Consider the following 15,000-nt stretch of genomic DNA (forward strand, 5'->3'; position numbering starts at 1 on the left):
AACAGCCGACGTACGAAGGCACGCCGACGTGAAAGGTTGAAACAAACGAACCGCAAAATACGCCTAACTAAAATACTCCTAGTCTATAAAAACTAATTGTAGAGGTACTCGACAGACCGCACTACAATATATTTAGTGGCCCTGTACGCTTCCCTCTACAACGTCCCTATTTAAAAACTACGCTAAAAACCTAGTCTCTATTAGCTGTGAGGGTACTCGCCAGTCCGCAATCTAATTGCCGGCCCCGAACACTTCTCCCCACAGAAAAAAAACCTAACTAATCAAAAAACAGAGCCGCTAGTAACGCAATACAAAGTACGTGCGAAAACACAATACTTATTTATGCCTATTACTAGCTCTCAATAAACTATTATAGTACTTTTGCACTAATACCTTGCCAATGTAGTATTTATCCTACATAGGCACTAAAAAACAAGCAATGTCTACAAGCCTTTTGCTCGCAGCGCCAATGTAGTAATTAATAACATAATTAATTAAACTACACTGACAAGCCTTTTGCTCGCAGCGCCAATGTAGTATTTATCGCCTATATATATGCTGTGATATTAAAGGTACCGAGTGGTGCTTCTTACCTTATCCAATGGGTTATCTGCTTCGAGGCAATTATACTCCTGTGAAGACTCGGACACCAGATAAACAATCCTTTAGCGTTAGCTGATGCGTCTTGCATTAAGTCCAGTGTACGAGTGAGTAATCTCACCAGGTACCCCTGGTCGGCTGTGCAGCACACCCGGCTGTGGGTTATGCAGATGAGCTGACCTTGAGGTCATGTCCTCCTGCGTAGATCGGGGATACGAACGTACGGGGGTCGTCACTACAAGTAATTAATACAGTGTTACGACACATGTGATACTACTCCGTTGCTATCGGCGACACAAAAATGGGTTCAACAGACGCTATTTTCTCCGCTGACAAACTATTGATCTTAATTTCTGACATAATTATTAAGAAGTTGTATTTAATTTTTCTTAAGAATGTTAATTGATGATTAAATGTGTGTTCGATAATATTGCGAGCTTTTTGTGTTTTTAGTACCTTTTTTGTTGGTAAATTATTAGGTTTTAAAATGCCTATTCCAGAAAGCCTATTCTAAACCATTAAGATTATGAAGTCATTCAGGCGTAATGAATACTAACCAACGTCCAGAGATGCCACATAGTGTTGTGACGACACGACTGTGGTATTCTATAGTAGTTCTTCAATGTACGTGATAGTGTATCTTCGTTGGTACCAAAGTTGCCTAGCAGTGCAGCGCGTGCAAGACCTTGGTTCCAACATTCATTGGGTCGTCTGTCCCTAGGTGGCGCCCGCCCCTGGACGGTGCTGACTACATCATGTCACCTAGCTGCATTGGAAGCTCTGGTGATGTGACAATGCACCAGCAGCGACATGCACCGGCACCACACTAGCCTAGGGTCAGGCCGGGCCTACAGAATACAGAACTACAGAATAGGCCTACCTATTGATATTAATAATATTTTTATTTCTAGCCTAAGTCTGGCCCTAAAAAAACTCTCTCTGGGTGGGGCTAGCAACACCGCAGCACCCAGCCCAGTTTGTGTGGAAAGTATTGCATTTTGCCAATTTTTAATTGGCCTGACTTCAATTATAAGGGCTAGTAGAGCTTAGGCTAGGCCTAGGTTAAGCCCTGGTAGAGGCCAGCCTAAGTCTCCACCTGACCTATGTACGTGCACCAGTTTATGACGATACAATAGTGCATGAAGATGTAATAGCATATCGTGCTAGCGCTCTAGCTAGGCCTAGCCTAGATCAAATAATACAATAATAATAATTAATTTAGCCTATAGTAGTCATGGTAAGTAAGTTGATGCGTATGAGAGTGTCTTTATTTTTGATTAGCTAAGAATACAGGGTACTTTCTGCGACGACGGATTCAAACGTTCTGACCAATTAAATTGCACATGGATATGTTTACCCAACTCCCTGGTTTACCTGACATGCCATTGTACATTGTGACAGCATGATTGAAGTTTAAAGCTAAGGGCTGGGCGACTAGCGCCACTAATCAAATACTGGTAAACTCGTCGGATCAATATCCACATCATTTTTTTTTTAACATTTAGAAGTTTCATACAGTGCAGGAAGGCAAGAAACTACAGTTTGTTAGTAACTTAAAATTATCAAATTGTGTGTTTTCTCTCTATTTCAGAATAGTTGGTGATGATGATGGTGGTAAATTGTTTTCTCCAGAGGAGTATGAAGAATACAAAAAGAATGTCATACCGATTAGAATGCAAAACCGTCTGTATGTCAGCTGGACTGGCCCAAGTGGAATGGACTGTAAACTAATTGGACCAGAAACACTATGCTTCTGTCAACACAGGTGATAATTATATAATAATTGTTGGCTTTTGGATGAAATAAATGTTGTTGTTGAATTGAATTGAATAATACTACTACTGCTAATAATATTATTAAATCAGAAATTTTACTGCTCAAATATAACAAATTATCAATGGGGGCAATTAAAAAATAAAGCTGAATAAAAATGCCTTAGAAAATCCGGCTTTGAGATTCTTCTTCAATAGAACTAAATCTGTGGACTGTCTAACACAAATTAGTAACTGATTCCAGAGAAGGGAGCCTGAACAGAAAAGGAATGTTGACCTTATGTTTTATGTTTATTTGTATGTAAAGGGGCTTGCAGAAGGTGTTTATCAGTAGAACAGAGTGCACCGGAAGGAGTATAGGGTAAAAGAAACTAAAAAAAACAGTTCTTACATTTAAGTTTTATTATAGTAATAATAAGTATACTGCCATGTAAATCTTCTGCTTTCTTTCCTCCATTGTGTAATTAAATAAACTGTATTAATGCATGGGCTGAGGCTAGGTACAGGGGGAATGGCAACATATAGTTTTACTAAAGTGGGTTGAAATGCTAAAAGTGACCATGAAATTTTCATTGGAATAGGAATTTAGTTCCGCATTCGCATGTTTCACTTTCACCTCCCCCTTCCCCAGCCGAAACCAGCCTATGTCCCTGTTGAACACAAATAAATCTATTCATTTCAACAGTGCATTTTACATGCTGAAGTGTTCATACAATGCATTATGTTAAAGTAGGGTAACTATGTGCTTCATAACTATATGGTAACTGTGTACATTGTACAGTAAACTAACATCAATTTATAGTCAGTTTTACTTTCATTATTCTAATATTTACATAGTCTTTTGTGCAATAACATTCATACTGTAAGTATGTATATCTGTTTATACATTATAACCAGTGAAATCATTTTTGTAATGTAGTAATTGTGCCACTGCTACAGTACTGCAGTACAATGAGTTATATTCTCTCTCTCACTTTTTCTCCGTATATACGTATAGTATTTTTTTCTTAAAATTGCAGATATAAGCAGCATAAATCGGACTTTAAAGACATTCCAGCTGAACGACCAATTCAATTGCCTTGTAAAGTTCGAGGATGCAAATGTTCTTCTTACAACTATGTTCCACGCGTTGGTAGTCAACCAATACGCTGTCGATGCAAGCATACGTCAGAAGACCATTCTGAAGGACCATCTCATAAATGCAAAATATGTGAGTTGTGTTTCTTAATTAGAAAATGAGAACGTCCCAATTATTTTATATATATTTATTCATCATCTACGGCAATTGATTTTTATACAAGTTTTTTTTTAATAAAAATACTTAACTAAGGAGCAAACATTCATTTAATTTAAATAATAATTAATGTTGGACATCAACATTGCTTTAATTGATTATATACTGTACATGTCGGAAAATACATTGCAGTTTAAAGTTAATTTAATGTTTACTTACAATACCATTAAGTAATATTAAAATAATAATCACAACAATAAATATGATGACAATGATTATATAATGATTTTTTTTTTAATAGCGCATTGTAGATTAATTATATTTTTTTTTTTTATAATTGTAAATAATTTTAATAATTCCTCCTTTCGACATCAAATCTGAAATGTTTTTGTTACTGAATTTTTAAGTTCCTTTTTTGAAGCTTGAGTTAAGAATGATATGTGCTCGTGTGACTGTTTTTGGGTGTTTTGCTCAGCCTTGCATGTTCCCTTTACAAAGAACAAGTCCTAGGCAATAATGAGCACTTGTTCTTTGTTTTCTTTATTTCTGTTTTTGATGCAATAAAGTGATATTTTTTATTAATGATGATGAAAATGATGATGATGACTAATAATTCTTTCGTTTCAGCAAAATGTAATTGTGTTGCATTCCGAAGCTCTTACACATGTTCATGCACACAACCAGCATTTGCACATGATATGATCGTAGAGACAAAAGAGGAACGTTTAGCACGAGGTCATCCAGTTGGCAGAGACATACCTTATGCTGCAATGGGTGGTATTACTGGTTTCAGCTCTTTAGCGGAAGGCTATATGAGGCTTGATGATAGCGGTGTAGGAACCCCAGATGATGCATTTCTTAATCAGCCAATCACCTCGTCTGACCATCCATTCTTAAAGATGCATGCTTCAACTCTAAGGAAGTTAGAAGGAGAGGGAAGTGGTGTGGACCAGGTTTCAGATGAACTGGCTAACTTCAAGTTCACAGGCACAGATGCAGATATGGAATATTATGAAAAAAGATATCAGCAAAGAGTAAGGTTCAAGTTATAGCTAGCAAAATTTGGTTATAAATTGACCTTTCCGCTATAAGCCTACCCCTTGGATATTATTGCTAAAGTCTCACAAAAACGACAGTGTTAAAACACACACAAACATGTGCGTTTGTGGGAAAACGGGTGTTTTTAGGACACATCATATCCCTGGCGCTGTTCTGATTAATCAGTTGTCAAGTTTGATTGACACTCCTGAAACAACAGTTTTTGCCAAGCACACAAAATCATATTACAGCATCACATGAACATGTAATAGAAAATCGGTCTGTACACTGGGAGAAAATCCCCTGCTGTAGTGTGGTGTATAATTGTAACCACTGCTCTATACTACACTATATATTTTACACTAGTTTGATGTCTATATATTTAAATAATAACTGTTGCACCTAGGTACTTTTATAAATATCTACTGTACTTTATTATTTGTTTATTTCTATTGTAATCCAATGGTTGAACCACTGAAATGACCATTTTATATTATTTTTATAATTATTTGAAAATACATTTAACAATTGTATGTATTCCTCATTTATTTGCAGTTAAAAGATGAAAGAGCTAGAGCAAGAAATGGCCCTACAACCATCAAGCCAAATCATCGCCATAGAGCAGTTGCTGGTGCTAGTCAAAGCACTGCATCCAGAAAGGCATCAACAAGTAGTTCAAGGAGAATTGTAACAAATAGTGGAAGAGCTGGTGGTTCAACAAAAAGCACTAGTAGAGGTGGTAAGGCAGGCTCAAGCTCTAATTGAATTAAAATGTCTAATAACCAGTTACAGGTATATACATAAGGGTATTGACATTGGGGTGGGGTGTAAAAGTTAGGGGGCTTGATGTTAAAGTGAAGGGGAATGAGCTGTCAAAATAAGGTGGTATGAGGTGATCTGTAACTACTTGAGCGTAATTTATTTGCTCGGCAAATTTCCAGTGAGGAGGAGTGCGCACATGTGCAGGACCAAGCTTTTTTGGAGAAGGCATGTTCCCCCACACTCCCCTGTACATTCACCACTGATAGTACAGTAATAATTTCCTTTCCACACCAGAATTTCAACTTTATCACCTCTTCCTAAGACCATGCAACATGCTACTGACTTTTATGATGATCTATTTGCATATTTCTGATCAAAAAGACAGACAACTTAAGTGAATACATAACCTTCATGACAGAGGTAATGATGAATGTAGTCATCCAAGAGAAATAAAAACTGTAGATTGGGAATCGAAAAAGTGGGTGAATCTTACAAGGCAGTCACAAATACAGCAATAATAACGACTGTAGAAGCAGCAGGATTTAAAAATTTTTTTTATTTGAACCATAATATTATGTTGAACCATCAAAGACGATATATGATGACTTCGACCAATTATACATTTTTTACAAAAATATGTGCAATATTTCTAGACATTTTAAATGATAGCTTTATAGCACATCTGATGCACTGTGAGACTACAACATCAGTTAAGATTAAGTAAATTAATTCATATTGTACATCTCTTAAAAGTAAGAGATGCATGCTCTACAGTATTATTTTGAGCGATAGATAAAATATTATGTAGCTAGGCAAACAGAAAAATATAGTTAACGACATTCATCTGAGGACTACTTGACACAACAGTCCTTTTTATTTTATTTGAACGTAACTTTTCTTGTGTGTGATGTCCATTGCAATTTAAAAAGTTGTTGAGTGTCCCCTGTCGCCATTCGCCAGCCAATTGATACTCATTGTGTGGATGGTCACGTTAACAGACGATGTAACATACTTTTGAAGAATGATAATGCAGATAAATGCATTCATGACATAATGTACAATCATCTCAATTGATGATGATATAGACTATAATGGAATTTTTTGTATCGGGTATGTGCGATTTACATTTTATATTGAGGGCAGCTTATATCCAGTAAGTTAAACTTGTGTAAAGCCAATGTGCGTGTGCTGAACCATGGAAATCTCTGTGCTGTTCAAATCCCATCGCTGCTCTCCTTGTGTTTCTGCTGAGGGAGGAAATGCATGTTTCATTTACTGCATTGTCTTTCGAATGAGACGTTTAAGCCGTTGTTTCCTTGTGTTATATGGCCCATGTGCACGTTAAAGAACACAGTATACACTCTTTGGAAAATAGTATGAGATTGTCTCCCTGTCTACTGCATGCCCAGTCATCACCAGAAGGACCCATTGTAAATACTGTCTTCTTCAGACTTTCCTGGATTATTCTTGGTGTTTACTCCGAATAAATCCAAATCCATTTTGGTCCTGTTTTAAGCGCTGTGAGGCCGACTGGGTATAGAATAAATTTAATACCCACGAGATTAAATGAATATATTTTTATTCATAAGGCCTTTCTCTGCGACAAAATGGCTTAAATATTTTCAAATTTACATTAAACGATAAATGTTGTTGGCCTCAACCAACTTAATATTGCACAAGATTTTCCACGACGTCATATCAGATAATAAATTTAGGAAGACAGTTATTGTGTTGTTAAATCTCTAAAGTGCATTTATTTTGCACGGAGAATGTACCAACAATGGGTGCAACCTAAACTCTATAAGATAATAAGATCGTAGATTTCAGATTTTGTATCATCTTCATCCTGTTATGTACCGAGTTATGGAATTGTATGATATAAAGTGCATATATTTTGTACACCGAGAATATACCGACAATGGCGCAACCTAAACTCTATAACATAATAAGATCTAATGCAGTTAAAAGAAAGATCGTAGACTTCAGATTTGGTGATATATATTTATTACGTTGGGTATTACATCATCTTCCTCCTCTTGTGTACCAAGTTACGGAATTGTATGATATAATAACATAATCAATAAAGATATCCACATATAAATTATTTGTGATTTTTTGCCAATTTATTCTCCAGATTACCATCTACAGCAGGACCTTGGAAAATACATAGACAACAAGCCGGATAATATACCGTAGGCTTAATAAATTAATAAACAAAGTAACTGAATGAGTGGCCTGCTGGAAGGCAACAATATGATAATTGCTTTTGATATATCAATACATGAGGTCTTTGTTGTTAATAATAATCAAAATTAATTTTAATGCTAAACATCAACGCCAATAAGAAATGAGGAAAAAATTATGTAGGTCTGTTATATGGATATGATGACGCAAATGACGACGATGTTGGCAATAAATATGAAAATAGTGACGTAATGTTGATCGAAATGACGAATATGACAACGGCGGCGGAAGCGAGGGACAGTGGGCCATCCCCCCCCCCCACTTTTGTGACTGTTCCCAGCACCAGTGACAAATATTCAACAAACGCTATGCAATGTCATTATTATTATTATTATTTGGTGCTTAAATACCTTGTTTATTTGGCCTTATAAATCAACCTATTGTTGTTATACAGTATAGTTTTTTTTTTTTTGTTTTTTTTTTTCATTTTCATTTTCAAACAAGTTCCCTTTTTTGAGTTGAACAACCAGATGTCTGCAAACGCGCATGAAGAAAAGATCGGAGCATGAAGAAAAGAATGGAATCGCCTGCCTTGCGTGAATTTTGTATTTGACACAGGGCAGAGGTATAGCACTTTTTATGGAGCGACGCTCTTTTCTCTTTATGTTAACCATGAAGATGTAACTGATTGGCTTACAGTATACCATCAAACTAACCTAATATATAACCACATTCCTTCTAATTTAACGAAAACAAGATCCTTAAGAGGCCATTTATTAAAATAAAGTTATCTGAAGGTTAACTACAGATTACAGTTAAGGTAGGCCTATTATACGTTGTAAAAACTATTGAATAAACAAAATCTTTCGACTAAAAAAAAAAAATTTCGCTTGATATTATGGATTAGTCATTTGTGAAACAAAGTGATAGGCTATGTAAAGTGTTATATTGAACAGTGACAGATTCAAGGGGGAGCCCAGTCGGCACGGGTCCACCATCCTAATTCTTTCAAAATTATTTTTTTAAATGGAGAAAACAGACAAAAAATTGTATTCCGACTTCCTGGACCCGCCACAATTGAAGTACCATTTCCGGGCTCTTATAAGATTAATTTTTATCCATCGGGGAAAAGAGAAGGTTTCGTCAGGGAATACCCTTATCAAGGATACCCCTTATGATAAATAATTCATTGTGATCGTGGATGCAATCTTGATTTCCACTTTGTTCGGAGATTACAACAAATATGCAGTCATATTAGAGTAGCTTGATGTTAATGTAGGCGATGACGTATGTGATGATGGGGTTAACGATGATTATGATGTTCAGACTTCGTATTTTTAAAGATCTTCAGAAGGCGGGAAAATACAAATATGAATTTAGCAAAATTTGTCTCCCAAAGCATTAGCAGGTTATTAAAGTGAGTGCTTTGTTGAGGTAAGGGTAATTGTGTTTCTCAATATACATTCTAAATCAATCGTGTTTCCATTTAACTTCAAAAAATTGTAAAGAATGCGATGTGGTATCGACAGATGCTTCATTTATTTGAAAATTATATTTTTACGATAAGCTGGCAATGATTACACATTGAAGATTACGGTACTATATTAAGCTAGGTTGAAATGTTTGGCTACCAGATACTCCTTCTTGATTATCACGAATTCATTGATTATGGATCCTGCATCGAAATGTCCAGTCTCATCAATGTAATAACCATGTATAGGTTAATTGCAATGAAGTAAATAACGTAGCATGTAAGAGAGGGTGAATAGTTGCGAATGCGGTATAATTTTGGAAGTGTAGAATTTTGCAAATTGGGCAGCAGCTTTATTACAAATAACATTCCTAAAATGGAATGGAGGGTGAGATGATACTGGATTTGGGGAGGAATTATTAAAGAATTGTAAGAGTTATGTACAGTGTTATCTTGCTTGCATCAGGGGTGGCGCCAGCGGGGGACGGGGCGGGGCCATTCCCCCAACCCCACCGTCGGGGAAAAAACCACATTTCGTCGGTGAGAAAAAAAAAGTATTTACTTTTTATATATTATTAAGACCCAAAATCGATGAAATAAGCCTTTAAAACCCTTAAAGTGTCATATTTTTTCCCTCATGGAACTCTTTTCTGGGAGATTTTGAGGCGACGCCTTGCCACTCCCACTTTTTTCGTCGGGGAAATCGGTCCTCGGTCTCCCGTCGGGGACCTAGGACCCCCTCTGGGGACCCCCCTGTCGGGCAAATAATGGCACCACCAATGGCTTGCATGTACTGTAACTCTACAAAATTGAAATGGGATATGGAAAAAATCAGAGGACGTCTGTTATAAATCATTTTTGAGATATTATTGTAGGCCTAGTGTGTGGATATTTTAAACCAAAAATAGAACTCGAATATCAAACAGTTTTAAGAAGGTGATTCAGACAATAGAGGATTGCTTAATCTTCATTGCTTAGCAAAACTATGTTGTAAGGTTCAAGTCCGTGTTACCTGAGTCCGTTATATAAATAAAAAAAAAAATAATCAGAACTAATTCATACTTTATTACGTGAGCAAATGCAAATTAATGTAAAACAAGTGATAATCATTTTAGGATTGACGTACATGATTGGTGGTGGGTGAATGGTAAAACACGAGCAATTAATTTAATGGTAGCTCCAGGAATCTCAGCACAGCGTCATGTGATGTTAACAGTTATCGTCAATGGAGTGGTGGGATTGATTTGTTTGTTGTAGGAGCATAAGACTTTATATATAATCAAACGATTTTTGAAATGGGATCGGCGGACGTAAGACCAAACTTGCTTTAGTGCCTGTGGGTTTGCGAGGCTCTTGAAACTGTTGAATGTGGTCAGATTATGATATTCTCAAAATTATGCTGATTATGATATGAATTCCGCTCCTAAAACTCTTAACAGATAAAGATCATAATCGATGATTTTTTTTTAATTTTTATAATTAGTTATTCCCTTAAATTACTGTAAACTTTATACTTTTGATTGTATAGTATTTTGCGTGTTTTGTATCCTTTTCCTGTATTTAGGCGTCTTTTTATTATGTTATTATTATGTAAACTCAATAAGTTTTCATGTTGTTGTCTTTGAGTATTATAATCCGAATAAATAAAATAAAAAATGAAATCAATAGGCCCTTTTTTTAATTTATTCAATCATATTACTTTGTTGTACAGTAAGACCTAGATGCATACTCAACACTCGTTCTTATGTAACCTATCTCCATTCTCCCTATTGGTCTAGAAGATTTATATTATTGTATTTTGTATGATTTTAAGGGCTCAAATCGCTCAGATTGGCTAACTAATCATTTTACACCCCTCCTCTGGATTCATTCCTATTTCATACCAAAATAATAATGCCACGCCACAAAGGAAAAATATTAATATCCATTGATCGAATCAGAAGCTGGCCTGTTTATGAGGGAGATCACTCAAAACTCCAGTATTCTACATAATAGGCCTAATATTCTGAGTAGTTACTATTTTGAAACATTTGTCATGGATTGCCATATTATCATTCCTACACACAATTACAATATTTTCATGTTTAATGCATGTATTGTTATGTTTTTCTCATATTGGTTGTTGTCCTACTTTATTTATTGTGAGCAATAATCCGCTTACTTTAGCTCTCCAGCTATAAGCCTTCATCTGATACTTTTCTATGAATAGGCGTATCCAATAATTGAACAGTCATTCTTGATCCGTTTTGGAATTGCCGTAGGTAATATAATAATAATAATAATAATAATAATAATAATAATAATAACAGTGCGCGAATACGAATATAATTTGAATTGTAGGGTCATAGGGCCTATGTTGTTGGTTTTGAGGAGGTGGTAGACAAACCTAAAAGTCAAGTGAATCAAGAATGCAATGCATAGGCCAATTGTGTTATCAAAAAAGGAGGAAATATATATACATACACAATGATACGCTTTTAACAATGATAATGAAATAGGCCTACGCTTCTTTATGAATCGTTAGCCCTAGATTACAATGCTCTACTTGTATATAGTTTAATTCCTAAAGAATGCCTGCTGATGATGGAAAATTAACTTCCGTTTATGCTGCTGACAGTAAATGTAATTTGAAATAGTATAAGTGCTCTAGCCTTCATAAATGTTTGTGTTGGTCAATCTTCGTTAAGACGTCAACATCATTAATAGTTTTAAATTGTTCCTTTATAATGGTTAATTAAAAAGACACGCACAAAATCAATGAATTACATGCCAAAGTTTAAAATGGGGACGGGAATGCGTAAATTTTTAATCGAACTCGTAATTTGATAATGTTCGTTTAAAAGCATCCATGTCAATAATGGCACTACTTAATGCTAATGAGAATAAATAGCAGTAGCGCCATGAATAAGTCGATACCTTCTACCAACAACAAAAAAATATATAACAGGCCAAGACTTTAGTCATTATTGATTTAAGAATTATTAATATGACCTTGCATCAGCATACCAATAATATTGGAGTGATGATGTAAAGTCATATTAAACATTCTTTAATCAATAATAACTAAAGTCTGTAGGCTAGCAAAGATATTATATTCAGCTTCCTTATCACATGTGGCACTAACATAACAAAAATACGATGAAACCCTTTTATGATACTAACAAAACAAAAGAAAACCATAATTTAAGTAAATTTAGTCATTGAGCTTCTTCTAATAACAATACATTGATCGCAAACAAATAAGAAAGCATCTTTTAGCAAACAAATACTTGTGATAAATTCAGCGAATTGACACTATAAGCTAATTAAAGCTTTCGGTACACACTGTGGCATAAATACAACAAATCTCAATTGATGGCATTTTAGTAGTGGGACACGCGGGAGGACACCACCAGCCAGCCCCGTTGTTCGAAGCCATGACGAGTTCGTCGGATCAAAATAATAACTTGCCTATCCAAATAACGTTATGTTGATTGCAAATCCCTAATATTTTGGTCAAAAGCACAATTTGGCACATAAGCCATAAAAACTCTCTCCGTGAACCCTACAAGGGATTTTTTTTAGTTCCAGAACCCTGACCGAGACTAGATCTAGTCGGCCCCTTGGTTAACCCTCGTCGGACATGTCGGACCCCTGTCGGCAAATTTACGGATCCCACAGCTGGGCGTATTGTGGCGTAACTACTGCAGGTTCAACAGGTTCATTGAACCAGGGCCCCGGAGCTCCAGGGGCCACCCGATCTATAATGCCCCCGCCCCTATATAAAAGATCTAATAAATCAATGTTTTATTGTGACATTTAATTATTGCTTCCTTCAAGCCAAGTAATTTGGAACCACAAAAACTCGTTTCCTTTACATCCAGAGTTTTCAATTTTTTCAATAACCACAATTGAATTAAAATAGCAGAAGGGCCTAGGGTCACATTAAAATTAATAAATAATAAAATTGGGTTAAAAGCACATCACAGAAAAGTTAATTAAATATTGGATTAAAATAAACGGGGGGGGGGGGGGGGAGAGGACAAGATACTTTATGGGGAAAAGGAGATATGTTCGATGCAAGGAGATTACCCCTGCCTTTATAATTCTTTAGGCCTTTGGCCCATCGAAAACCAAATACAGTTATAGAACATTTGCATTTATGATAGAGCACTTAATGGATAATAATAATATTAATAATAGTAATAATGGTAAGATAATAGTAATAATAATACTATTAACAGTAATGCTTTAAAAGATCGATGGGTTACTAAAACATCAAAAAGAAATATTCTAAAACCTATTTTGTATTGTTCTCTTCTTTTAATAGTAGTAATAGTAATAGCAATAATAATAATAATAATATTATTATTATTAATAATAATAAAAATAGTAATAATAGCTATTTCTTTAAAAGAACGGAGCAAAATATATGACATTCTTCATTAAAGTATTGACATTGTTTTTGATCGTGTCTTGAAGAATAAATATAGCATAAATGAGAGTCTTTTCTGAAGATAAAAACAATTAAATAAATTAACTAATTTCGGATAAGTCGGATTTTCTATATAATATTTAGGTAAGAATTGTGATCTAATTGAATTATATGCAGGGAAAAGGAGATGTCATTAGTGGGAATCTCACAAAAAGGGGGAAGGATGATGACTGAATGATGGAAAAATAAATAAAAGAAAAGAAAATATAAACAAAATATACGGTATAAAACACGGTGGGAGCATAATCGTGAGACAATTACAAATAAAACCGAAATGAGTCGATGCATATCCCGATGATCAAAGACCAAAAAATAAAAATTTGAAACTATCGGTACAATACACTCTCACAGGGAGGACATTACAGCTGAACTATTTATGACTTTTAAAGGCAACAAGGGCTAGAACTAGACCACTACCGTACCCCAGTAAGAGAAAATAGAATTTAGTTTATTCACCAATGATAAATGAACAATAAAGTTACAATAAAAATGGTGGGTTAACCAGAAAAAAACAAAAACAAAAACAAAAAAAACAGAGAGGTGCAAGAACAGGACTGACCATAGCATGTGTGACGGACACCACAATTAATAAATGTTGGCCTACACGTGAGGTTAAAAAAAATCGTTAAAATCTTCTGCATAAACTTAAACTTAATTAGCCTGATTAGTAATACATGAATAAAAAAAATGGTGAGTGAGTTTCATATAAAATAAAGTAAATGTATACAATGTAATATTAATAAAAGTGTAGTGAAAGCCTATTCAAGTGTACACAGAAAACGACAATAATAGGGCAAAATCTAATAAGAAAAATGAGATTTAGTAACAATCTATCAAAGAACTGGAAAGAAAGAAAGGAAACAATCAACAGTGAACCAGCCGATCGGTTATATAGCTCCATATAGTTAGACTAATGGATTGGATATTTTGCTTTATGTAGGCCTATTGTATTTTATGTGGAATAATATATTATGCATGAGATTTCATTTGTTGGACAGAACAATTATAACTACCTTGAATTATTATATTATTTCAATATTCCTTCTATCCTGCATTATTGTGCTATAGTTTTCGTCTAAATTTTATTATTATTATTTATAATAACAATAACAACAGCAATGATATTATTAAAATTCGATCTGAAATAGTATTTTGCGATATTCAAACTAAATTTACCAAAAGCAGTTGAACAATAAAAACATAACGTACATAATTCATACAGTATCAGAATACACCAAATAGGCCTATTCAATCACGCAAATACCCACAGTATATTTTATATACTCAAGAGTTTATAATTATATCTGGTTTCCTTGATCCTTGATGATGCTATAAAAAATTGAATGATCGATATACTGATTGACGAATGTTGGTTTGATTGAAAATCAATGTTTAGGTGTATTATGTCACTAGCCAGTAGCCGTCGACCATTATAAAGGCAATTTTGCAGAAGACCTATCACAAA

The 15,000-nt window shown here is 34.9% G+C and overlaps 2 protein-coding genes across 2 annotated transcripts in view; both read left to right on the forward strand.

The window, feature by feature from the left end:
• Positions 1 to 10,156, forward strand: part of LOC117106875 (protein FAM221A-like) — a 14,235-nt gene extending 4,079 nt beyond the window's left edge. The window contains exons 2-5 of the mRNA XM_033248377.1: positions 2,192 to 2,365; positions 3,392 to 3,582; positions 4,234 to 4,640; positions 5,200 to 10,156. Coding sequence (XP_033104268.1) covers positions 2,192 to 2,365; positions 3,392 to 3,582; positions 4,234 to 4,640; positions 5,200 to 5,409 — 982 coding nt within the window. The 3' untranslated portion in view covers positions 5,410 to 10,156. The remainder of the gene's footprint in view (positions 1 to 2,191; positions 2,366 to 3,391; positions 3,583 to 4,233; positions 4,641 to 5,199) is intronic.
• Positions 10,157 to 14,978: 4,822 nt separating this feature from the next.
• The window catches only part of LOC117106868 (trace amine-associated receptor 1-like), a 2,601-nt gene continuing 2,579 nt past the window's right edge, over positions 14,979 to 15,000 (forward strand). The window contains exon 1 of the mRNA XM_033248366.1: positions 14,979 to 15,000. This exon is cut by the window's right edge and continues 2,579 nt beyond it. The gene's annotated coding sequence lies outside the window, so the exon portion shown is untranslated.

The sequence above is a fragment of the Anneissia japonica genome, unplaced genomic scaffold (genome assembly GCF_011630105.1).
Source record: "Anneissia japonica isolate Jap-2015-1 unplaced genomic scaffold, ASM1163010v1 scaffold1165_len1893470_cov193, whole genome shotgun sequence".
NCBI classification, from domain to species: Eukaryota; Metazoa; Echinodermata; class Crinoidea; order Comatulida; family Comatulidae; genus Anneissia; species Anneissia japonica.